This window comes from Hevea brasiliensis, chromosome 8, assembly GCF_030052815.1.
Source record: "Hevea brasiliensis isolate MT/VB/25A 57/8 chromosome 8, ASM3005281v1, whole genome shotgun sequence".
Lineage (NCBI taxonomy): Eukaryota > Viridiplantae > Streptophyta > Magnoliopsida > Malpighiales > Euphorbiaceae > Hevea > Hevea brasiliensis.
The window spans coordinates 33629518-33656586 of record NC_079500.1 but is presented as its reverse complement, the minus strand read 5'-3'; the positions used below and the strand labels follow the sequence as shown (position 1 = coordinate 33656586).

At 30.1% G+C, this 27069-nt stretch overlaps 3 protein-coding genes across 4 annotated transcripts; 2 read left to right on the top strand and 1 right to left on the bottom strand.

Annotated features, from left to right (window-relative positions):
- Window positions 1-1151: 1151 nt before the first annotated feature.
- On the top strand, window positions 1152-1589 carry LOC131182123 (zinc finger BED domain-containing protein RICESLEEPER 1-like). The gene has a single exon (XM_058150768.1). It carries the CDS (start codon window positions 1152-1154, stop codon window positions 1587-1589), a length of 438 nt encoding a protein of 145 aa, XP_058006751.1.
- A 1778-nt stretch (window positions 1590-3367) lies between these two features.
- LOC110659158 (phytosulfokine receptor 1) lies at window positions 3368-6927 on the top strand. The gene has a single exon (XM_021817022.2). It carries the CDS (start codon window positions 3545-3547, stop codon window positions 6623-6625), a length of 3081 nt encoding a protein of 1026 aa, XP_021672714.2. The 5' UTR covers window positions 3368-3544; the 3' UTR covers window positions 6626-6927.
- An 8538-nt stretch (window positions 6928-15465) lies between these two features.
- Window positions 15466-26836, bottom strand: LOC110659157 (NADPH-dependent aldo-keto reductase, chloroplastic). Of its 2 annotated transcripts, none has more exons than XM_021817020.2 (3): window positions 25874-26808; window positions 21939-22190; window positions 15466-15982 (listed from the first exon to the last, which is right to left on the bottom strand). In XM_021817020.2, exons 1-3 carry the CDS (start codon window positions 26438-26440, stop codon window positions 15722-15724), a joined length of 1080 nt encoding a protein of 359 aa, XP_021672712.1. In that variant the 5' UTR covers window positions 26441-26808; the 3' UTR covers window positions 15466-15721. The 2 variants fall into 2 exon arrangements, with proteins under 2 accessions (XP_021672712.1, XP_021672713.1); XM_021817021.2 differs by lacking the exon at window positions 15466-15982 and adding an exon at window positions 16000-16374 and having other exon boundaries at window positions 25874-26836.
- Between the last annotated feature and the right edge of the window lie 233 nt (window positions 26837-27069).

Below are 27069 nucleotides of genomic sequence, written 5' to 3'. Positions count from 1 at the left end.
TGAGGATAGTGAGATTGGTAGGGCTCGATGTGTGTGGTGTAAAAAAGATCTAAACTGTAAGAGTGAAAGTGATACTTTGGGAATGTGGAAGCATTTGAGGGAATCTTGTAAAAAGTACCCATATAAAAAAGATTTAAATAAAGAAAAGTCTCAAAGAACCTTGTCTTTTCATAAGGGTTCTAAGGGTGAGGATGTTAAGTTGACTTCTTGGTAATCTGATTAAGATGCTTGTAGGGAGGCTTTAGTTAAGATGATTATCAAAGATGAACTTCCTTTTAGGTTTGTTGAGAAGGAAGGGTTTATAAAGTTCTTACAAGTTGTTGTGCCACAATTCAAAATTCCGTCTCGATATACAATAGTAAGAGATTGCTATCAGTTGTTTATTCCTGAGAAAAAGAAGTTGTCTGCATTCATTGCATCTCAATATCAAAGGGTTTCTTTAACCACAGACATATGGACTAGTGTTCAAAACTTGTCTTACTTATGTTTGACTACTCATTTTATTGATTTTGAATGGAAAATGCAAAAAGGCATCCTGAATTTCACTGTTATTAAGAGTCATAAAGGGGTTAATATTGGTAATGCCATTGATTTTTGCATGGAGGAGTGGGGTTTGTCTAAGGTTATGTGCATCACTGTTGATAATGCATCTTCTAATGATTCTGCTATTTCACAATTGAAGAAAAGGCTACTTAAGAAAAATGCATTTTGGGGATGCATTTCAGATGAGATGTTGTGCTCATATCATTCAATTAGTTGTGAGGGATGGACTTGATGCTGTGCAAGGTTCTATTAAAAGGATGAGGGATGTGGTGAAATATATAAGGAGCAGTTCACAACGCTCTGAAATGTTTAAGAAGTGTTGTCAATTGGCAAGACTCAAGTCTAAATGCTCTTTGCAATTAGATTGTCCAATTAGATGGAATTCAATATATTTAATGTTGGAATCTGCACTGACATATCAGAAAGCCTTTAATAGATTAGAGGATATAGACAATCGATTTCAAGTTGAATTTGGGGATGAGTTGCCTAGTGAATTTGATTAGCATAATGCTAGGATTCTTTGCAAATTCCTTAAGAAATTCTATGATGTCACTTGCAAGTTGTCTGGGTGTTTGTATTTCACATCTAGCATTTACTTTCCTGAGATCATGAAAATTTTAAAGGAATTGCATAATTGTGAAAATAGTGAAGATGAGAGAATAGTTGAAATGGGCAAGCAAATAAAGACAAAGTTCGACAAATATTGGGGTTCATTAAACAAGATGAATGTGATGCTATTTGTAGCAGTTTTTCTAGACCCTAGATACAAGTTGGATTACATTAAAGCCGAATACATTATTTATTATTCTGAAAGTGAGGCCAAACTTTTGGTTGATAAAGTGGTAAATGCTTTGAAAGAAATGTTGAATGAATATATGAGTTCAAATGATCAAGCATGTATGGGTGATAATGGTTTTGGTCAAAGTGCTAATGTTGAAAAATGTGATAAGGCAATGATAGAAGAAGATGAAAAGATTGAAGATTACTTTATTCAAATGGAGGAGCAAAAGTTGGCTTCTGAATCTGAGTTGGATAGATATTTATAGAACTTCTTGAGAAGTTTACTTTGGATTTGATTTATTATTATGGTGGAAGGTGAATTCAATGAGGTATCTAGTTTTATCTAAGGTTGCCAAGGATGTTCTGGCTATTCAATGTTCAACCGTGGCCTCTGAATCTGCATTTAGCACCGGAGGGAGAACTTTGGATCAATTTAGGAGTTTTTTGCTTCAAACTACTGCAGAGGTCTTAATTTGCTGCCAAGATTGGTTGATAAATGAAATAAAAAAACCATCCAACTTGAAGAATCCATTGAAGAGCTTGAAAATTGGGAGTCAGGTATAACTATTGCAACAAATATTATATGATCTTAATTATTCATTGTTTGCAAAAATTCTTTTCTTTTGACTTACTTTCTTTTTCATATAATGAAATTTAAAGATTACTCAAGATCCGATGTTATGGAGATTATTATTCCAAGAACTAGAGTGGATTGCTAGGTATTGTGAGCTGTGAATTGACTAGATATTTTTTTTACCTTTAATTAATTAAAACTATCCATCTATTAATATATTTATTGTGTGAAAATGAAGGTGACATCATATTGGAGGAAGGCTTGAAGGAATTCATTTTATGTGGAAAATGTAGCTATAAGGAATGTGGAGGCTAGTTATTGTTGTTGTTGTTATTTTTTTTTTTTTTAACGAAATGTGAGAGTGAAACTTTATATTATGGTCTTTTTTTATTATTTTGATACTAATTTACTGTTATTTTGTAATTTGGAATATGGAAAATATTAATGGGACTTATTATAGATATTTGGTATTATCATATATTTTTATGTAAGAATTATTAATTCTATTTTATGTTACTTTTTTTATATTTTATTTGATTATTGTTGTTATTGTTATTATTTTTTTTTTAACGAAATGTGAGAGTGAAACTTTATATTATGGTCTTTTTTTATTATTTTGATACTAATTTGCTGTTATTTTGTAATTTGGAATATGAAAAATATTAATGGGACTTATTATAGATATTTGGTATTATCATATATTTTTATGTAAGAATTATTAGTTCTATTTTATGTTACTTTTTTTATATTTTATTTGATTATTAGTATTATTATTTTAAGATTAATATTATTATTTTTATTGATGCTTTGATGTAATTATTCTTAAAAATAATAATTTGAATGTAGGAAGTGGAATCAGAATTGAAACCAGAATTAAAATCGGAATCAAAATTAGAATCAAACCGAAATCGAATGCACCAAAAATCAAACTAAAATCAAACCGAAATTCGATTCCGATTTCGATTCCTAAAAATCAAAAGAATCAAACTTCGATTCCAGTTCTAGTTTCTGATAAGAACTTAACCAGAACAAAAACCGAACACTTCTAAAAGAGAGTAAACTTGATAACTTTATATAGAGTTAGAATGAATGAAATAAATTTATTTTTAATTTGTCTTAAATCATTTATTTTTTAAAATAATAATTAATATCAGTTATTTAATTATTAATAAAATAATATAAATAAAGAATAAAAAATTAAATGAAATTTGTTACTTTAATACGTTTTCCAAGTTTAAGTATTTTGCGACGGATGAAATAATTTAATTGTATCCATTTTCAAAGAAAAAACAAATAAAATGCACGCTCACGGAGGCGCGTTTGATTATTGAAGTCAAAAGCCCAGCAGGTATTTTCATATCTGACAGCTCTCTCTCTCTCTCTCTCTCTCTCTCTCTCTCTCTCTCTCTCTCTCTCTCCTTTTTGGTTCACCGCATCAAAACAAACCCTTCATTTCTTATTATTATTATTATTATTATTATTTTTATATTTTCCTTCCGATCTTTACCTTTGCTCCTTCCCTCTTCCTCATTCCTCAACAAAAATGGCTTCCACCACAGAACCCACACAACCACTTTTCCTCTTTCCTTTCATGGCTTCTTCTGCTTTTTCAGTTTGATTTCTTTCTTTACCTTCTTCGGCTCAGTTATGGATGTCCAAGATTTGTGGGCAATTGTTTTTCTTCTTGGGTTCTGCTTTCAGGCTCACGTCCTTCATTGTCAGACCCAGAACCTGTCATGCTCCGAAATTGATTTTAAGGCATTGCAGGATTTCATGAATGGCTTGCAATCACCAATTCCAGGCTGGGATACCAATTCCTCTTCTAATTGCTGCAATTGGTCTGGCGTCACATGCAACTCTTCCTCTTCTCTTGGCCTTATAAATTATCCTCCCACTTCTGCTAGAGTTACCATGCTGCAGCTTCCAGAGAAAAGGTTGACAGGAAAACTTGTGGACTCTGTAGGCAACTTGGATGAACTCAGAATCTTTAATCTGTCTCGCAATTTCCTCAAAGACTCGTTACCCTTGTCCTTGTTTCACTTGCCAAAACTGGAGGTTCTAGACTTGAGCGGCAATGACTTCACTGGTTCAATCCCGCAGGCGATCAATCTACCCTCTATCACCTTCCTCGACATTTCCTCAAACAATCTAAATGGTTCGGTTCCTACCCACATCTGTGAAAACTCTACTCGAATTCGGGTCATTCGTATGGCAGTGAACTACTTCGCCGGCGACCTTTTACCAGGCCTGGGGAGCTGCACTTCCTTAGAGCATCTTTGTCTTGGTATGAATAATCTCACTGGTGGTATAGCTCAGGACATCTTTGGGCTTCAGAAACTCAAGCTGTTGGGTCTCCAGGATAACAAACTTTCTGGGCAGCTAAGCACTGAAATTGGCCAACTTCTCAGCCTTGAAAGATTGGACATTTCCTCTAACAAATTTTCAGGTACCATACCAGATGCTTTTAATAACTTGGCCAACTTTACCTATTTCTTGGGACATTCCAATAATTTTATTGGTGAAATACCCTTCTCTTTAGCTAATTCTCCATCACTTAAATTGCTCAATTTGAGGAATAATTCATTGGATGGTGCTATTCAGCTTAATTGTTCTGCCATGATTAGTTTGGACTCTCTTAATTTGGGTTCTAATAAGTTTAAAGGACCTCTGCCTGATGATCTTCCTTCTTGTATGAATTTGAAGAATATAAATCTTGCCCGGAACAATTTGAGTGGCGAAATTCCAGAAACCTTCAAGAATTTTGGGAGCCTCTCTTATCTTTCCCTCTCAAATACCAGCATCCATAATCTTTCATCGGCCTTGCAAATCTTGCAGCAATGCAAGAACTTAACTACTTTGGTCCTAACCTTCAATTTCCATGATGAACTATTGCCTGCTCATTCTAGTCTCCATTTTGAACACTTGAAGGTACTTATTATCGCTAGTTGTAGACTCACAGGATCAATCCCCCCTTGGTTGAGGGATAGCAGAAATTTGCAGTTGTTAGATTTGTCATGGAACCGTTTGAGTGGAAATATTCCACTCTGGTTTGGTGATTTTCAGGATCTCTTTTATCTGGACTTATCAAATAACTCATTTGTTGGAGAGATCCCCAAAAACTTCACTCTATTGCCAAGCCTCATTAACAGGAGTATCTCATTGGTGCAGCAATCTCCAGATTTCCCTTTTTACATGAAAAGGAATGAAAGTGAGAAGGCATTGCAGTATAATCAGGTTTTGAGTTTGCCACCAACTCTGGACCTCAATCATAACTTACTTACTGGATCAATCTGGGCAGAGTTTGGGAATCTGAAAAAGCTCCATGTTTTGGACTTGAAGTATAATAATTTGTCTGGACCAATACCAAGTGAATTATCATTGATGACTAGCTTGGAGATGCTCGATTTGTCCCACAATGATCTTTCAGGGACCATACCTTCATCCTTGGTAAATCTCAGCTTTTTATCAAAGTTTAGTGTTGCTTACAATAATCTCTCTGGGCAGATTCCGGTTGGAGGTCAGTTTCTGACTTTCCCCAACTCAAGCTTTGAAGGCAATGATCTTTGTGGTGACCATGGTGCTCCCCTTTGTGCAAACCCTAACCAAGTTCCAAGTGATACACCCATGAAATCGAGAAGGAACAAAGATATTATTATTGGAATGGCTGTTGGGATTGTATTTGGGACCGCTTTTCTGCTTGGTCTCATGTTCATGATTGTGTTGTGGGCGTATAGGCGAGGAGGAGAGGTTGACACTGAAAAAGAGGGGGTTGACACCATTGATAAAGATTTGGAAGAACTTGGATCCATGTCAGTAGTGCTGTTCCAAAATAAGGAGAACTATAAAGAGCTTTCCCTAGAGGAACTTCTGAAATCTACCAACAACTTTGATCAAGCAAATATCGTTGGCTGTGGAGGTTTTGGTCTAGTTTACAAAGCCACTCTCCCTGATGGTAGAAAGGTTGCTATTAAAAGGCTCTCTGGTGACTGTGGTCAAGTGGAGAGGGAATTCCGTGCTGAAGTTGAAACCCTATCAAGAGCTCAGCACCCAAATCTTGTCCATCTTCAAGGCTATTGCATGTTCAAAACCGACAGGCTATTAATATACTCTTACATGGTAAACAGCAGCTTGGATTATTGGTTACATGAAAAAATTGATGGTCCATCATTGCTGGATTGGAATACCAGGCTCCAAATTGCTCGAGGGGCTGCAAAAGGGCTTGCATATCTGCACCAGTCATGCGAGCCCCATATCCTTCACCGTGATATCAAGTCAAGTAACATCCTTCTGGACGAGAAGTTTGAAGCCCATTTAGCAGATTTTGGTCTTGCAAGGCTTATACTACCTTCTGATACACATGTGACAACTGATCTTGTAGGGACATTAGGCTACATCCCTCCCGAGTACGGCCAAGCTTCTGTTGCTACCTATAAGGGGGACGTTTATAGTTTTGGGGTTGTTCTTTTGGAGCTTCTTACTGGGAAAAGGCCTATGGATATGTGCAAGCCGAAAGGATCACGGGATTTGATCTCTTGGGTAATTCAAATGAAGAAGGAGAACAGAGAGAGCGAAGTCTTCGATCCATTCATTTATGACAAGCAGAACGATAAGCAATTACTACAGGTTCTTGACATTGCTTGCCTTTGTTTAAGTGAATCCCCAAAAGTGAGGCCTTCAACAACACAGCTGGTTTCATGGTTTGACAACATCGAAATCGCCAGAGTCTAGCTTCGGCCATTAGTTATGGTACAGCTGGAGACACTCCTTTTGCACAAATTATACAAACTCCAATTCATTGGTGTTTTCCTATGAAAAGGTGATCCTGTTGTAAATATTACTTCCATAGTTTGGTCCCTTGAAGTTTGTTGCCCTCTTGTGTGGAAGAGGGAGATATCCTAGTATCTAACCAAGTCTAGGAAGCCAGTTATCTCAAATGTTGTAAGTTTTTACAGCAAAAATTAGTTCTTAGTTTCATTGAAGAAAAATGTTACACCCAGCCATGTATAAAATAAAATTTTTCTTTTTTTTTTTTATACATTGTATTTTTCATTTTCTTTTAAATTATTACATTAAAATGTTGAAATTCTTTACAGGGTTTTACTTTAAGCAAGCAGCCGCAAACAGTGACTATTGTAAACATTGATAGAAAATGATTTTTTGGGGAAAAACGTGGAAAAGGATTTTGAGTGACAATAAGTCAAAGGTGTTGATAATGGATGTAGATTGATGGCAATTTGCAACCGTTGGCATTGGTTGTTCAACTGTAGACTTTATCACACCGCCAAGTTGACAAGTTTTAGCTGGCTTGGCTTGTCTCTCTCACCATTTTCCTTTTTTTTTCTTTTTTATTCCAAATCTTTTGGAAACTTCTTTAGCTTCATTCCGCAGATTTTGTAATTTTGATTGAGATAACCATAGATGATATTTCATTCACATAAAATGTAGGATTTATTGTTATAATTTATAGAGCAGTTAACATTTATGTAAACTTTAGTTATCTAAATGTAATTGATAAAAATTAAAAGGATATTGAAGTTGAAATTTATTTTTTTGAGAAATATTATTTTAAATATTAAAATATTTAAAAATTTTAATAATTTTGAAGATTTTATAATAAAAATATGTTAAATTAATTTAAAAATGACTTTTAAAGACTTAATTACGGCTCAAACAGTAATGCTTAAAAACACTATGAGCCTATTTAATTGAATTTAGTTGTTAAATAAAGTCGATACTTATTGCTTATAGTTAATTATAAATATTATAACTAGTTTAATTATTATTTCTAATATTTCATATTATTTATTATTTTATAATTTTAAGTAATTTATTTATATAAAAACATTAATTTGAAGACATAAAAATTTTATAATTAATGAATTTTAATAAATAATATAGTCTAAATAATAAATAAACTCAAATTAGCTGTTTGAGAAAAAGCTTTAAAACTGGAGTTAATACAAATTACTAATATTTAAACATTTAAACGGCTATAACTACATTTTAATAGGTTTATCACTTCTAAAAAAATTAAAATAAACTCATTTTTTAATTAAGTATTAAAAAATTAATGTTTTTAAAATTAAGTCTTAATATTTTTAAAAATTAAATTAACAGTAAGAATTTTGTTGAAAAAAATTAAATTTTAATTGCATAAAATTTGATTTTTAGAGGTTTTATTATTTCTTATTCAAACACTGTTTTCTTAAATGCGGTCCGTGATGTATTTTTATGATTTTCACTTTTGGTGGAGTTTTCATGGAAACTTTGATTGCTATCACACAGTGATAAGGATTTTTCCATTTTCTGACCAGAAAATTTTACGTGAAAGCTGCCATTGCTTACTCAAAACTCAGCTTGACCAATAAGAAGTGGCCATGCTTTAACTTTATGGACTTCTTTATGCTTAAAAAAAAATCAACTTTTTTTTAAGTTTTTAAAATAAATTATTTATAAAAAAAACTATTTAATAAAATTCTCACAAAATTACATTTAATTTTTATTTTTTAAAAAATAATTTTTATTTTTAAATTAAAAAATTAATTAAATAAAAATTAATTAAATTAAATTATTATAAAATTTTAGATTTCAAATAGAGCTAAATTTGACCTCCTACACATGTAAACATAAAACATTATTCGTTCGTGGCAGCGTAACCTAGCCTTTATTTGATTTTTTTTTTTAACTGCAATGAAAAGAAAAATTATTAACTTTTTTTTACCTTTGGAATATTATAAAAGTGAAAGGATTTTGAGTTTAAATTTTTTTATTTATTTATTTTAAAATTATTTATTTAATAATAAAAAATAAATATAATTATTTTTTATTATATAATTTATCAATTATTATTTAATTTATTATATCTTTAATAAATAAAAAGGAAATTCTATTTTTCATTATATTATTTTGAATGCCTTTGTAAGTATACGGATAGAAAAGAAAGGATTTTATACAGTCAAAATTTATTATTATACCTCCATCACATAGCCCTTTGCTATATCAATAGTGTGAGGATATATTTGTAATTTCAATCTTTATATATAATTTACTTTCTCATTTTCGTCCTTTTCGCTCAATTTAAAGAGAAATTTTTTGAAAGTTTGAAGAGAAATTAAAAATTTTAATTTTCATTATTTTCTCTTTTTTCTTTTTTTTTAATTGCTCTTAAAAAAAATAACACTCCTTTTCTTTTCCATCCACTTCCCTAGAAACAAACAAAGCATTAGTCATAATTATGTTACTTAAGAATGGAACTGTAGCTAATCATATATCTAGCTGGCAAGTTTCTTACTTAGGAAGGCAATTACTTGTAATGGATATACAAGCTTCTTTCCTTTTATTATATACAGACCTACCCTAATAGTGCACCGTTTTCTATCTTCTGAATGGAATTGAATAATTATATTGAATTGACTTATTTTTAATTTTTAGTTTAATTTTAATTTTTTATTATAAATTAAATTAAAAAAATACTAAAATTATACTAAATCAAATTAAAAATTAAATTTATATATATATTTTTTTAATATATTATATATTTTCAATATAGTTATACATATTTATATATATATATGAATAATTATGGATTAAATATAATTTAATATTATATTTTATTTTTTTACATTTTCTTAATAATTTTATTTCAATTAAAATTATTTTATTCAAAAAAATTAGTTATAAATATATTAAATTAAAATTATAAATGTACTATTTTATCATACTTAATTCATAATTATATTTATATTTTATATTTAAATATTACTTAGTTAATAAATATCTAAAAGATATGTTATATAATATACTGACTTTTATTTATATATGTGTGTGTTTAATCATAAATTATATATATTTTATAGTTAAAGAGTATATAATTTCGAAATAATTAAAAAAATATATTATATGATATATTATATATTAATAATTTATTTTAAAATTTAAATAATAATTTAAATATAATATTTTATAAAAATAATTATATAAAATTATTTTAATAACTAAGAAACTTCATCGAATATAACTGAAATTAAAACTGTAGTAAATTAAAACTAAAATAATAAATAATAGAATCAAAATTATATCAAAAATTTCAATTTAGTTTCAATATCTAGATAAACCCAGAATTAAAATTGCATATGCACGCGCCACCTAATGCAACTGGGTGAGAGCTTCTTTCTTTTTTCTCTCATTCAATTTTTTTTATTGTTTTTTATTAACTTCTTTTTATTAGATCTTAACCTATGGACATACCTGAGTTCTAAGATCATGCCTTATTTCATTATTTTATTTATTTGAAATAACCCTGAAATTTATACAATTTATGCTGAAATTTATGAAATTTTGCTATTGAACCTTTTGAAGATTAATCGCTTCATACATATTAAGCCCCAATGAAATTGAATTGGCGACACCAAAAAATAATTTAACTATCCCTTTATTCAATTTTATTACAATACCATTTAGACAATTACATATGGTTACAGATTATAAACAAAAATGATAGGATGCCATCAGGGCTTGAAGATTGAAGTGGTAAAATTAAAAAAGCCTTTTACTTTTTTAATATATAAAATTAAATTTAATTAAAATTTAAATTTGAAATCTCATGAATCTAAATATGATTTTATTATTATTATTATTATTATTATTATTATTATTATTATTATTATTATTATTATTATTTCTTACAAAATCAATTTATATGTAAAAACAAGAATTTAGAGGGGAATATACTGTTTGAAAAATGATAGTATGAATGCGTGTATTGGAATCTTGCATGACTTTGAATTTCATTCATTACTTATATTTTTTTTTTAATTCAAGTTTTTTTTTTAATTTTTAAGTAAATTCAGTGCATCACAAACAAAATCAACTCCACATTATTTATATATATTTATTTATAATTAAATAAATATAAAAAGTAATTAAAAATTATAATACATATTTAATATGATTATATTAGTATAAAATAATTTAATTGACTAAAAAAAATTCTTTGAAGGAATTCCATTTTCATGGCAAGCAGTGCATTGTTGAATCTAACTTGAGATTATGGTGGAAACACAACAACCCACAAGGCTAAAGTCAATGTTTGGTCAGCAAATTCAATGGTCAATGATTGTTATTGCAGACTAATTACCAACTTTCCCCCTTTTTGGGTAATTTTTTATGCCAATTTCCAAGTCTTGACTCTCTCAATTTCTAACCCACACATTTTGGTTTGTTGATTAAAAGTGCCTGGTCAATTCAGGCAAGAGTATTGTATTTGTAAATTGCATGCCATTGAATTATGATTCTATTTTTTATTATTTCATTTGCTTTCGTCCTTCCAATTTTTCTTCATTTCATAATTTGTATGAGATCTCAAATTCAACATAGGCTAAATAAAAAATAAAAAAAAAAAAAAGAAAAAAAGAAATCAATCACAATATAAATGTCAAACAAAGGTTTGTTTAAGTAAAATTAATTGCAACTTAATTGATAAGTTTGAAGATTTTATAACTCAGTGTTGTAATTGTATATAATTCTATTTTGGCTTTGATTGAGATTTTATAATTTTAAAAATGAAATACTTTCGCAATGTATCTGTTATATTTGCATAAAACAAATTGTTTAATTACCAATGAATTTTAATTTAATATTATTGAAGTTAACTATAGGATTAAGGTTTTGAATTGAAATCAATTAAAGTGAATTATATTTAAAAAACTTAATTCATTATTAATTATAATAAAATGTATAGTTAATAATTAAAATATAATACAATTTAAATGTAATAAAATTTATAATTTTATAATGAAAAACTAAAATACAGAGTTTTAACTTTTTTTATAATTTACTCCATATTATTTATTTATTTATATTTACCTCTCACAAATAGTGAATCCTTGTAATAATTAGAAAAAGTTTATGATATTATCTAAAAATTTCTTAACAATTACAAATTTAGACATAGGGAATGGAATCACAATGGGTCAAATATTTACAAGTATTATATCTGATTGAACCTCAATAGAATAAATTTGAGTAATATGTAATCGAATTTAATACGGATTTATATACGAGGATAATATTAAGATTTGAGTCGAGTTTTCAATAGTAAGTATCTATTATCTAAATTTATTTACAAAAAAAATTAATTAAATATAAATATATGCATATTTTTATAATAATAATTATCAATTTTTATATATTATATTTTAAATAAATAAAATTTACATATTTTATAAAATTATTAAATTATTAAAATGTAAATTATTCATAAAAAAAATTGTACAGATTTAGTAATTAAAATATATAAAATTAAATAAATTTAAATATTAAAAATACTAATCGAATATGAATATAATGATTTTTATAGTTATTTATTTATTAAAATTGTAAAAGATTAATATATATATGATCATTATAGCCTTTTCAGTGAAATTGAAAATTGTATTTTGACCAATGGGAAATGCAGAAGAATCATCGTGAAATAATAATAATAATAATAACTTAGAGACCACAAATTCAATCTTTGAAAATAATCAATAATGTTAGCGTATATCAATTCTTCCTAAAATTCATAAATATATTATTATTATTATTATTATTATTATTATTATTATTATTATTATTATTACTACGAGGTTAAGCAAAATCATTGAGTGAAGTGAGCATTTTGCTTTTTTTTTTTTTTTTTTTTTTCGGTTAATCCCAAACTATTACTTAAATGGCACCAACAAGGCATGCAATGCTTATGCTCCTCAAGGGCCTTTCAGGTGGCAAAACCAGCATCACGCATTCCCACCCAGCAGATCAAACGTCCCTAAGCTCATACATCTATCATTTCATTCATTACTTTTTCTTTGGATAAATTATGTTTTTCCTATTATTTTCTTCTATGCTTTCTCAGGGAAATAAAGAGAATGGAGGAGATACAATGTTCCAAGAAGGAAATGAAGAAAAAAAAAATTCTGGATTTGAATTTTAATAAAAATTAATAAAAAATAATAAAAAAAGAAATTTAGTTGTTTTACTTAAAAGAATAAAAAATAATAAACTTAATATAGTTAATAAAAAGGAGAAATTGTTGTTTTTTATTAATTAAAGTTTGACTATATTGAAAAACAATTTAAAATTATTAATTATATATTTATAAAGGTAATGAAGGAAAGTGTCCTTAAAATCACTGAATGAAAGAATTATGTTTTTTTAACAGAAAATAATTTATATATGTAAAATATTTTTCATAAAAATATTTTTTTTATAAAATATTTTTTATTATCTAATTATAATATTAAATTAATATTTTTTATATCATATACAAATGTTTACGTTCTAATAAGATTATTAAAGTCAAGGAAATGACTATTTTTTAAAATGACTTAATTTTCTTTTATAAAAAAATATTTTTTATTAACTTTTTTTTAAGTACTCTAAATGTTAAAAAAAAATAAAAAAAAAATTTTGACAAAACAAACGAAACTAAAAGTTGTTTGGAAAATATTCTTCACTATAAGTATAAAGAAAATAAAAAATAATAATTTTAATTTAGTAATGTTGATATGTAAGATTATAAGAATATAAACTTTAACAGCAACCAATCAAAGAAAAATTTACGGAAATGAAAATTCATAATTTCCTTCAAATATGACTAAAAATTTCAAAACAGAGAAATTAAAAAAAAAAAATCTGTCAAACTTACCATTGTGCTCGTCACATCCACACACAAAAAGGAAAGAGTACCGTCATTGTTAGGCTAAGGGAGCTGCGTTTGGAAGAGGGAAGGGGGAAGGGGCCCATTTTACTTACCCTTTCCCCACTCACCTAACCCAGACTCGGCACAAAAAGGCAATGGGGTAATAAAATCAAAACCAGAAAATAAAGATGTACATCTACATTCTTCTGTACTAATTTCCTTTTACGAAGAACTGAATTAATCATCTGATGTCAAGATTTTGCCAAATTTATGGAAAATTCTTGAGTGGAGACTACTGTTCTTTATCTTCACATAAGCTAATCTTGGTTAAGCTTATGAGATGTCCATGTGTGGATAATCTCATGAGATGTCCATTTGTGGAAAATTCTCTCTCTCTCTCTCTTACATTGGCAATATGCAAGTGTTTCAAGTCAAAAACAATGAAAGTTAAAGAATTTTCATATGGGAATTGAAATTGAGAAAAAGTTTGCAGTTGAAATTCCAAGTTCAATGAAAATGGAACCATAAAACTACTACTATTTGGATTTTTCTCAATTTAATAATTCAAAATTTGAATTCACTTACTAATCCATCCATGCAGTCAAATTTTCATTAATGATAAATTAAATGAGAAGAACTAAAAAATAGAAAACTGAGCCGCTGCCTGATGACAAAAGCTTTTGAAGAACGTAACTCAGACACCACCTTTAAATACAAATAGAAAAGAAAATACAACTTTAGGGTAAGAGATAAGTAAACTCTGGCTTAAAAATCCTAGTTCCTGGATCAAAAACTTTGTTAGAATTCCAACAATATAATCTATGAGAAAACTGAAAAGTATATGCACGAAGGATGGATGATACATTTTTGCGAAGATTATAATTTTTTTTTTTTTATAAATAGTAGGTAAGTTCTATAAGACTATTGACAGACCAACTATATTGTATGGGAGTAAATGTTGAGCATCTAAGGTTATAATATATCCACAAGAAGAGTGTTGTAGATATACTGATGTTAACATAGATGTCTAGTAACACAATAATACACAAGATTAAGAATGATCACATTCGTCAAAGAATGAATGTAGCACACATTGGAGACAAAATAAAAGAACGTTGATTAAGATGGTTTGGTTATATTCAACGTAGAGAATCAAATATCTCGAACGGAAGTATGATAAGTTAGTAGGGGAAGGAGTGAGAGGAAGAGAGGAGACTAATGATAATGTGAAGGGAAATAATATCAAAATGTTTACAAGTGTTGGATATTGATTCGGATTTAGTTTCTAACAAAGCTAAATGACGAAAATAAAATCCATATTGCCTGCCTAGCTAGTTTGGGATTAAGACTTACTTCTTGTTGTATTGTTTATAAATAGCATCAATCATTATTTTGTCATTTTGTAAGTTTACATACACTTGTTTTTTTCCCTACTTAAAGGAAGAAATAGTATTATGTAGTGGCAGCAAAAGGTTGCCCACTTTTAATTACAGTAAACAAGCAAATGGGGAACAGAAAAGTGCAAATGAATCAAAACATCGCTTATCTTTTCCAAAATTTACCAAGAAATGTTCAAATGAAATGGAAGCAAAAGCTAGTTTCTTCTTTGTATTATTCTTTCCTCTCCTGGTGCAAGGTTAGATGGTTTAGGGGGTGAGGATTTTGGTAAAAATCATAGCACCAATTGACCAAACCATAATTGCTCCTCTTGTAAAATAAAGCTTTTTTTTTTTAATTTTTTTAAGATTAGTATAAAATAAAAAAGGGTGACCCAATTTATGAAGCATTCCACACTTGTATTAGAATATATACATTTTAAATTAAATGAAACAGTCAAAATACAATTGCTTATTGTTCACACTTCAAATTATGGTTTTATAAGAAACAACAATTTGCTTGAAAGGTAAACACTTATTTTATTATATCTTCTTGACATTGCATCCAAGCAAATTATTGCAGAAAGATATATAAAACACTTAACAGTCACAAAGAAAAAGATTTCCTCTTCAATCAGTAATAATGTCTCCTTTGATTTCCTATTCAGCATCCACAAAAACTAAATCTCACAAACAATGGGTAATTATAACAATCATGGCATCTTTTAACATAAAATGGAGCACACTATCGAAAGGAGGTACTATTATATATCAGGCATTGGATTCCACATCATCCTCCATCTCACGCACAACTTGAAGGGGGCCACTACCAAACATGAAGCCACTGTCTGACAGATTATTTAAAAGACCGTTTCCAAATAAACATACCTGTGGTTCAATCTGGTTCAAGCGATTCCACTCTCCATCTGATAGAGACCAAGTGAAGATATCTATATTTTTTCTTATCCGATCAGGCTTGAGGCTGCAAGGTAGGACACTTGTTCCTCTTTGTAATCCCCACCGAAGAATAACCTACGACAAATATTTTGCTTTTAAAGAAAATGATGCCCAAAATCGTATTTCAACACTAAATATTAAATTTTTTGGTTCATACTTATTATCCAATTCTGCAGAGAAAGCTATTCATTATCATCTCAGTTTATGGCTCAGATTGCTGAATGTGACTAATGGGAAATTATGTGTATAAATATATAAAGTTTGTGTATTATTTGAAATCCTAAATGAATTCGATGGGAAAATATTATTTTGCAACTTCTGAATATAATGAACTTAAAATCCTGCAATTAAAACATGAAGAAACTTGTGAAGTGAAAAGACATTCGGTCCAAGTTGTAAGAGAACTTTGCTGAGGAAAAAGTTTGATCGTACAAAACAAGGTCCATGTTGGCAAGCACAGAAACATCCTGATTGAAGCAACCATAGAATCACCATCATGAAAAAAAACAACAATGGACAATAAAGGCAATTCCAACATACCAATGGAAAATAAAACCTAAAAGCAGCACGCATGCACACACAAAAAAGCAAAACCTTATGCACCACACTTGCAAGAGGAAAATCATGATCTAATGACAATCCACAAAAAACATATCCAAACTTCTTCATGTTATGCACCAATCTAAATAAGCTGAAAAAAAATTGTTTCACTTTTTCATGTTATCTTATTGTAACAAACTTCTCTAAAAGGCCCACTCTACATGGTTAAATGTGAGTCACATGATTGATCACAACATTTAAATAAGAACAACTCAACATCCAAAAGATAACAAGTTCATATCAACTAGGGAGGAAAAGTAACATCCTCCAATCATTTTGATTATTTCCTAAAAACATTACTTTTAAACCCCATAAAGCAGAAACTAAGGCAAAAGACTAATTCTTAAGAATTTGACCAATTTTCTCCACATTACTCTCAATACAGCATAATACCATAATCAGTATGCCTCTTTCCTTTTCCTTAAAAGTTATAATTCTTCATTTTTTAGAAAATCATATAAAGTCTCCAGATATTCCCAACTTCCTCAAAAGGTACCAAAAAGCCTATTCCAAATATTCAAGAAGTAGTGCAATGAAGAGAGTTGAAAAATGAGATTCACTGCCCCTTTAGCACATAACAAAATATATGATATAGGAAATTATACTTCTAGGATTTCTTGAATACCAAATGAATGATGAGAGAGCCACATTCTAAAATCTAAAGCAGTATATCACATTTTATTTGTTTAGACTCCAAATACAAGCGAAATGGTCAAAAGTAGTTCTAGAAAGGACTTCCAGTGATGGGACATTTCCCAGTTATTAGCAAATAAAATAGAACAAGTAAATTGCACAAAAGATAAGAAAATATTCTGCATTTCACAACCTATAATGAAATTCTCAAAATCTTTCATAATAATAATGACTTGCTATTACTACTCTATTGAAACATGTTAATTTTGAATTAGAAATCCTTAATTTTTATTCATTCATTCATAATACACATATATTTATACAACTCAAATCCCTAAATAGGAAAAGAATCAATCCCTAAAATTTGCTAACCAATATAGGAATATACACAAATTTGCTTCCTATTCTATAACACTTGCACCATTTTTGTTTTTTATTATTTTTTTAATCATCTTATTATTCGGCTATTGAGTTTCCTAAGTTGAGCCCCTTCTTTTTTCTCTCTCTTAAGTTGCTATGTTGATTTTATGATTTTTTTTTTTTACATTTTATTTTGATTTATACTTTCATTTTTCCTTTTCTTTTTTATTTATCAAGTCTCCATAATAAATCCTCTTTTTTTTTAACAAAAAAAGAATATAGTGTCTTTTAATTAGGCTTTTACGGTATAATATTTCACTTGATGAAAATATCTCACAAAATATATAAATAAAATTATTATATAAAAAGATGGCATTCATATTTCATCTTTTCTTTTCCAGTTAATATGTATTCACTATTTTATACAAAAAAATAGCGCAAGGATAATTAGGAAAATTTTATAATTTAATAGTAAATTAAATGGTAATGTATCAAATAATGTATAAAAGAAAAAAAAATTAATATATCTTATGAGTTTTAAACTCTGTAACAATAAAAAATAATAATACATGTTCTTTTTTTTTTCTAACATTGGAAAAAAAATATGTTTTTAACAAATAACCATGTTTTCTAAGTTTCCCATAGAAAATGAAAATAAAAATTTTCTATGATAATGGAAAATATAAAACAGAAAAATATTTTCTACAAGCAAATAGACCCTAATATTTGCAACCATTGGTAGATTACCCTACTGATAATTTTAAATTCCATGAATCATACGCCTGAATAAAACAAATGCCATTATATGCAGATGCCATTCATTATATGCCCAACTTATGTGAAAATCTGTATATTAATACCATAAGCTCATTTCATCCTTGCACAAATAAGTTTAACAACTGGAAAATTACCATCAAGAAAGGAACAACTCACAAACCATGAAATTTCGAGGGAGATTATCAGTAGTTCAGTACAAGATATGAACCTCAGATGTCTGCTATATAGCGTGGTACCTTTGATTTCATATATTAATGTCAAGAACCATAGGAACACAGTAAAAAAAGTAGAAAATTCAAGGTCATCTAATTAGAACAAGAGGATCTGATTTATCCTGCCTGCTGTCGTTCAGGCCTAGAAATTATCATGTCAAAATCAAAGCAACCAAACTTTTCTTTTCCTTTTTCTTCAGTTAATCTCTACGCTTTTCTTTTTAGTTCTCTATTTCCCACATTTCTTCCTTGGAAAATTATCCATTAAATTTTAGATTAGTATCCAATAGAAAACTGCAGTTATGCCTGATCTTAAACAAATAGGAGCTTCACTATGAAGTTATAAGTTTTGCAAACCAATCGATCACTAGCTTGCTCTTCTTGTAACGTAAAATAGAAAAAACACAACAAAGAGAATGGCTCTAGGCAGCCCCAACCATTGATTCAGGAAGATAGAAAGGAAAATATAAAATTCAAAGCACCCTGAATATCATTAACAAGTAAAAGAAATGCATGTATAGTTGACTCTGATGCATTGGAATGGCCATTACACTATATTGCTTTACATATAGCCTTGCATGCTTAACTTTTACTTTAAATCTTCTTTGATTCATATTTTGCTCCATTGTACACCATCAAGGAAACATATAGCCAGATTCACATCATCAGACTTCAAAATGTAAGAGCAAAAAGAAACCTCATCAAAGGCATAAAATATCACATTAATTCCATAAACAAGCAGAATTTTATTGTATTGAATAATATAGAAACATACTAGACAAGGCAAGCTAGCAAGCTGTAACAACCACAAACAATGCATTTTAGCATGTTATATGCACCACCATCCATACTATAATAACTGCCAAAGAATTTTTTTTTTTTTTTTTTTTTTTTCACTTCAGTGCCAGCTAGACTTTATTGCTTGGTTTCAAAAAAATTACAAGTCCTTGAAGCAATGGCTTCAATATATCCATCAGTACCATAAAAAATAAATATTTTAACCCCTTGTAAGTATTGTGCTTAATCTCTTATACTTTTATTTTCTACATTCTAAAATTTTGCTTAGACTATTTAGTAGTTGAGAATAATGCAACATCAATTCGCAAGAACAAAAGGTAAGTATTAAAAGTCACAAAATTTCAATAATGGAACACTAAGAACTTTTTAACCTAGGATGCAAGGTCTTAGTGAATATAAAAAAAGAAGATTAGTGATTTTGAAAATTTATTCTTGGCACTCCATTGTCTTTGTAAACTTAGAGGTTAGAAGGAAATGGACTTCCAATAACTAGTATCAGAGTGGAATATCATTCCCCTAAAAAAAAAAAGGAATAAATTACTTGGTATTTTAACATTTTCAATTGTTATGAAGTGTTTGAACTTTTTCAGCAACCAAGTGTCCAAGCAGGGAAATTTATTTCAATTAGGTGCATTTGGTCAGTTTACTTACTGAAATACTAAAATCAACCATTTTACCCCCATAAATAGTAATACCCTTATTTTTCCATTTCATTCATCTCTCTCTCCATTACTTAGTCACCATTTTCCCCTTACTTTGCCTCTGTAACCCAAAATTGCTTCAAAATTGAAACCATAATCTCCACTAATAAATCAGAACAATTCCTATTTATTTATTCTACACGGACCCACAATGCAATAACACAACAATTTTTACATGTTTAGTTGCAAAGTAAATGCAAAAGGAAATAATAAAAAAAATTGCATGGTCACTAAGAATGTAAGGAACAAGAATAAAGATTGTTGGGTTTGTTTGGTTTCTGACAAAATGCAAGATAAAAGAATATACTTGTTTTGTTATTTAGAAAATGTAAATAAAATAATCAAATTACGATTTTTTACCTCAAGTTGTAATTTTTGGTACGTAGAAATGAGAAGAGGAGAAATTAGATTAGAAAAAGAGAGAGTACAAAAACAAAAAGAGAAAGTAAGAGATGAATAGAGGAAAGGGGTAAGGATGATATTGTTTATTAGTGAAAAATTGTTCATTTTAGTATTTTAGTGAGTAAAACCAACCAAATGTACCAATTGAAATAAATATCTGTTTATACACTTTATTTCAAAACTAAATGTTCAATCACCAAAATAGCAAAACTACTAAGTTCTAATACCAATGGTGTAGTTATCCTTAAAACAAAAGGAGGAAAACTGGAAAAGAATAATTTCAAAAGGGAAAGCAATAAATCATAAACACCACTAAAATGGATGATTTTTTTTTTCTAACAATCACATTTAATAATGTCTTTAAGTTATAAAACCTGCGACTGAGATTTAACTCTATAAATTCCTTGTAATTATCATTATCATTCCTTAATGGGATAAGTAACCTAAAAATATTCATCTAGCTAATATGACAACAATTTCATTCGTTTTCGAATATATATATATATATAATTTTTGATATTGTAATTACCAAGTCCAGCCAAAAAAATATATATAAAATATTAATATTTTATAAATCAGGCAGGCTGAGTTGGCCTAGACTATAAATGAACACAAATCTTCAACCAAATCCACCTTAGAGGCAAGCCTCAATCTGACCAAGCTGGGTTAAGCCCAGGTACAAAACCCTCCTGCCCAAATTCGACTTTTTAGTTAGTTGGGCCAAGCAAGTTCCCACTTCCCAATCTTGCGAAAGTGTCTAATTACCATCCATGCCATTTCAAAAATAAGAAAGATGGTTTTCAGTGGAGTCTCATAAACAACCTTTTGTTAAGTTAAAATGTTTGGAAAAGTATGCTCCCAATATTCACATTGAATTACTCATAATTAAGAGGATAAAAAACCTTTGCTTACAACGTGAGTACCAATGTTCAGTGAGGGAAAACAATGGGAACAAAACCACTCAAAATGAAGATTATGGTGGAAAAAACAAAAAGAAGAACAATAAATTTGACCTCTTTCTTCTTTTAAATTTGGTTTAATAGTAAAAGGATTTCTAACCTTTGCACATTTTTTGCAATTTTCTCCAAACATTTCAATTTTAGCAAATTTTCCTATTTTAGATTTTAGTTGCAATTTTGTCCAATTGGTGAAATTGGGAAAAAATGATATTTTAATGTATCTTGGTAAGGAATCATGCATAGCTTTCTTTCCACGCAAACAAGTTCTCAAAATCATGTGGATATGCTCATGTTTCTATTAGCATCTTCCACATGGTTATCAAATAGATAGCTCAATATTGACATTCAGGGGGAGTACATAATTAACTTGATTAATATATGCTTGTTTCTGTCCTAGAAATATTCATCACTGCAGACAACATTCGCATCCAGATATCTGGAAAAAAGAATTTGCAATATTTTACTATAACTGAAAAATAAATGGAGGACTAAATCTATATATGTAGATATATATAGCGATATGAAAATTTGAAAATTGACACATTAAGGCATGTATCAAATGGAGGAGAGGCAGCAGAGTCAAAATTACCTGTTCGGGTGTCTTTTTGAGTTTATCTGCTATCTCTGAAACAACTGACAATTTCAGCATGGGTCCATGTACAGATCTTGACCTCTTAAATGATATGCGAGGAGTACCAGGTTCATCCTCCCCTGATCCACTGTCAGATGGTCCAGGACTTGATGTAGGAACTCCTAAAGGTGTGTGAGCAGATACATGGATACCCTTCAATTGACAGAACTTTACTAATTCTTCTTGCCTCCAAAAGGGATGCAACTCAACCTAAGAATACTAATGATAATAAATCAATTAAGAACCTCAAATTCATGGAAAAGATTCATTAGAAGGATACCACACTCAGATAAAGAGCGAAAAGAAATTAACTGTTAAATATATACAATAAAAATAATTAACTATAACAACAACTAAACCTTAATCCTAAACTGGTTGCGGTTGGCTATGTGGATCCTTTTCTGCCATTTTGCTCTATTTGAAACTAATTCCACAACAATATCTAAAAATTATAAATCTTTTGATACTACTTCCCTTCATATTATTTTAGCTCTCATCCTTTCCCTTCTCACTCTCTCTACCACTAATTTATCACACTTTCATAGTGGGGTATTTGATGCTTTATACAAGGTAAATTTCAATAACTATCCCTGAACTTATATGGTTGTAACACTACAGTCCTTAAACTTTAAAACGTAACATAAAACCCCCTAAACTTTCAAATTTTGCACAGTAAAATCCCCTAACTTTCAATTACTGATTTTTCAGTTGAAAACTGATGTGAACAGCTCCCGCATGGCTCTTAGTCAACATTTTTCTCTCCTCTCTTATTAAAATTGTAAAATTATTCTCCTTACCCCGGAAAAATCATTCTGTTTACAGTGAGAAAAAAGATTCAATTTACACATAACTTGAGAGAGAAAAGATAAATATTGACTAAGCTCCATGCTAGAACTGTTCAGGTCAGCGTCTAACTGAAAAACCGACAATTAGATGTTAAAGAGATTTTACTGTGCAAAATTTAAAAGTTAAAAGGGTTTTATGTTATATTTTTAAGTTAAAGGACTATAATGTTATACTAGATAAGTTCAGGGACGGTTGTTAAAATTTATCCTAGATACGACAAACCATCTTAATAAAATCTTTTTCATTTTATCCCCAATGTGTTCTACATACACTCTTTGGCAAATGTAGCCATTTTCTTCATTTATCCCTCTTTTTCTTCAGCTGTGCCAGTTTGTACATCTTCTCCCCCTCGCTTGTCCATAACTTATGCTATAAATTAGGTAGAGATTTACCACAACCATCGCTAGCAGCTTTCATAGCTTCTCTCCTTGCCGACTTGTATTTCTCAAATCTTTTGTTGTCGATAACTTTCTATACCATTTTCATTTTTATCTTAATAGCCTTTTGTATCTTCTCACTCCACCACTAAGACTCTTGTGAGCGTAGTCCTCTACCTTTAGATACACCTGGTAGTATATCTATTGCTACTTTCTTAAAGCATCTCGTCATTCCCTTCCATGCAGTGTCAACTTTATTGTCTAAATTCCATATCCCTTCTATCAATAACTTCTCCTTAAAAGCTATTTGGTTCTTTTTTTTTCCCTTCTTCACTTCGCTTTTTATCTTCAAATCTAAAACAACTAGCATGTGTTGAGTAGTTAAACTTACAAGAATAACATTGCAACTTTTACTTAGAGCTTTGTCCCCTTTTCTATAGAGGAAGTCTATTTGGCTATGGTTATCTCCACTCTTAAAGGTAATCAAGTTTGATTCCTTCATTTGTGTTTTGGGAATGAAAAAGGTGGTTGCCAAAACCAAATCATAATGCAAGTTTAATCCCTGCATTGGATTGGGTAGCTTTTCTTTAGCTTAGCCACACAATAATTAGGAAATACATATTAGTCTTTCTCAAGAAATTTCAAGTGATCCTTACATAAAAGCTTTAATGGTGCCTTTGTTGATTTAATGCCTAAAACATAGAGCCATAAAGGACAATTGCAAATCTCAAAAAATACTAAGTTGATGGAAAGCAAATCCAAGATATAATTTTGTTGTTAGAGTGAGTTTTGGGGGGTGATTTGCAAACTTGAAAAAGAAAAGGCAAATAGACATTGTTGTCCATCATTTATTTATTTACATTATAATATAGATGGATGAATTTGTTATGGGTGGACTGTAAATTGGCATGACATTCGAGTGACTAGATTATTTCCCACATTCTCCATGCCCACGACACTATCCTACTTTGTGATACAAAGTTGATGTAGTTTAAAAGTATATTATTATCCCATGAAATAATTGGGAATTGAAGATTTGACTTGGCTAAGTGAAATGATTACAAAGGTTATGTTTATTTTGATAGTTTAACTTCCATTTTATGGTGTAAAGTTGGGAAGCTTCCTCTAACCTATTTTGGATAGTTGGAACTTGGATTATATTTGGGTGCTTCTTTTAAATCCAAAGGTACACAAGCTAGTGATTGAAAATTTCGTAAAGATATTGTGAAGTCCACAATCTCAAAGCCTTCCTAGGGTGGCAAGATTATACCAACAAACAATATTTTTCTAGTCTCCCTTCTTACTTCATGCCCTTGTTTATTCCAAAATCCATACAAATCGATTGAGATTTTCTTCGAGTAGGAGTTGATGATACTTCAAAAATTCACTCAATCTATTGGGATAAGGTGATAGCAGCTCTATTTAATGGGAACCTTAGCATGAAAGACTCATTGTGGTCTAACAAAGCTTTTATACTAGGAAAACGGTTGAAATTTTTCACCAAAAATAAGGAGAAACAAAACTGAAGAGCTATTGTAGTTAAAAAGGTGGTAATGAGCATCTAGGATGGTCTATTAAGGGAAAACCATCTCATGGTTTTGGATTGCATGTACAAGTATTAGTGGTGGACTAGACCATTTTTCTTTGCACTTTAGATATGAGGTAATCATCATATGAGTTGATGGCATAAAGATTATCTCTAATGAATAAAACTGGTGGCAAGAAACTACTGTCAAGGATTTATTTCCTCTTCTATATAGTTTTGCTTCAGATAAGAAGGCAATTTGTTGGGGGACATATCTTTCTTTCACAAATGAGACCTCTAATCGAGAACTGATCCTCATTAGAAATATGCTTGAGAGGGAGATGGCTTCCATTGATCCTCTTCAGGAACTCCTCTACAGCTATACCAATCTAGCCTTAAGATGAGGGTCAATAAATGGATGAATTCCTGGGATGGAAAATTCAGTGTCAAAAGCCATAAAAAAAAAAAAGTTCTCTCACAAATTGGACCCTTTTGGAGATGGCATTCATTCTATGGTGTGTTTCTATAGTTCTATTATTTCCAATTTAATTATGAGAAGTTTTATTTTGACCAAAAGAAGATTACATTAAAGAAAAGGTATATTTGATGCAAACAAATAGGGGAAGAGAATGCAAATCATTGCTCCCTAGTTGCTAGTCTGCAAAAAGCAAGATGAACACAATTTCATACAAATATCTTCAAAATGTTTCCACAGCCTCTTAAATCACCAGCTTTAATGTCTTAAGAATTGCCATACTGTTGGTTCAAGAAGTAAAAGAGAAGAAAAATAACACCTTTTAGTCCGGATTTATGTGAAAAGACAGTTTGAGATGAGAGGCTATCCAGAAAGCAAGAAATATAGTTTGGTGATGCTGTGCTTTGCATCTATTTTTCCATCTGCCTACTGAGTGGGCTTGTTTAAGCTTAATTGACCAGGCTATTTAATATTAATCCCGGTATCCCTTATCCTAATGAAGAACTCCTTAAATAAGCATTGGACATATAGAGTTATCAAAGAAAGAAGAAAATTGGCTAACTGGAAAGCATATGATCATACCTCACAATTGGTTGTGCAGATTTGATCATATAAATAAACCTTTAAAAAAAAAAAGAATAACATAAGAATCAGATTGTGATGAGCCAACCTGATTAACGGCAGGGACAATTTTTGCAAATTTAAGCAACTCCTTGATCTGCTGAACATTGAAATTACTGACTCCAATAGCTCTTACAAGATCCAACTCCACAAGACCTTCCATGGCCTTCCAAGCTTTCTTCAATCGATTCAAGAATTGTCTATACTCAGTCCCAGACTTGGAAGGAGGATCAGTTGCGTCACCAAAGGCTGAGATATCAGGCCAATGCATCAAATACAGATCCAAGTAAGAGACTCCAAGATTCTTTAGAGAAACCCTGACATAATTGTCAATCTTATTGAGAGAGTTCATGGTACAGTAGAGCTTAGAGGTCAAGAAAACATCTTCCCTCTTAAGGGAAGCATTGAAAGCTTGAGCAAGCGCTTCGCCAACTTCAACCTCATTTCCATAGAGATGGGCACAGTCTATATGACGATAACCAACAGATAAGGCAGTTTTGACGGCTTCAACACAGAGGTCCCCACCACTCTGCCATGTTCCCAGACCAATGGCAGGAATTTTGGCTCCCGTGTTCAAGACAAAGTATGTTCCAAGAGCCCCACCCTTTCCCTTCATCTCCTACAAGATCGAATCCAATTCCTATTTCAGAATTCCTCACTTAAACCCACAAAGAAAATCCAGAGAAAAAGATGGCTTTAGAGCAAGGAAGAAGAAGAATGGAGTTGAAAACAAGAACCCACCAACCCAATTTTCATCAAACATGAAGAGAACAAAAGAATCAAAAGAAGTATTCTCGCATTAACAGAGGGAACAAGAACAACGAAACTTGGAAGAATCAAACAATGCCAAATAATATAATAATAGTTAAGCAAAGGTTGGGTTGGTGGTCAACAATGGCAGCAACAGCAAGCCAAATACAAGACAAAGTGCTTAGCTGTAAACTCAATCCTTTCTCTCTCTAGAAAGTAGGAAGAATCCAAAAGACCAAAATATCCAGCTAATCAATAGTACAAATAACAGTGATCTGAAAGATAATTGGGTAATTAACGGAAACAACCAAACTAAATATAGAAACTCATAAATCATAATCGCAAATCTTACCAAACACTCTTACGCAAACGGCACATAATATTTTACTTTTGTTTATGGAGCCTTAGGTATGAGAATTTTAACTTCTTGTTTGGATAACCTCCCTAACATTTTGAGATTTTGTTAACAAAACTTAATAAATTGGGTAACACTAT

Excerpts from the sequence above, each read along its gene's own strand:
- LOC131182123 (XM_058150768.1), top strand. The coding sequence starts at position 1,152 with ATGAAAATTTTAAAGGAATTGCATAATTGTGAAAATAGTGAAGATGAG.
- LOC110659158 (XM_021817022.2), top strand. The coding sequence starts at position 3,545 with ATGGATGTCCAAGATTTGTGGGCAATTGTTTTTCTTCTTGGGTTCTGC.
- LOC110659157 (XM_021817020.2), bottom strand. The coding sequence starts at position 26,440 with ATGAAGGGAAAGGGTGGGGCTCTTGGAACATACTTTGTCTTGAACACG. Across the intron at positions 22,191-25,873 it reads TTGTCCCTGCCGTTAATCAG|GTTGAGTTGCATCCCTTTTG; the intron begins GTTGGCTCATCA and ends TAGTATTCTTAG. Across the intron at positions 15,983-21,938 it reads TCAAAAAGACACCCGAACAG|GTTATTCTTCGGTGGGGATT; the intron begins GTAATTTTGACT and ends TATTTGTCGTAG.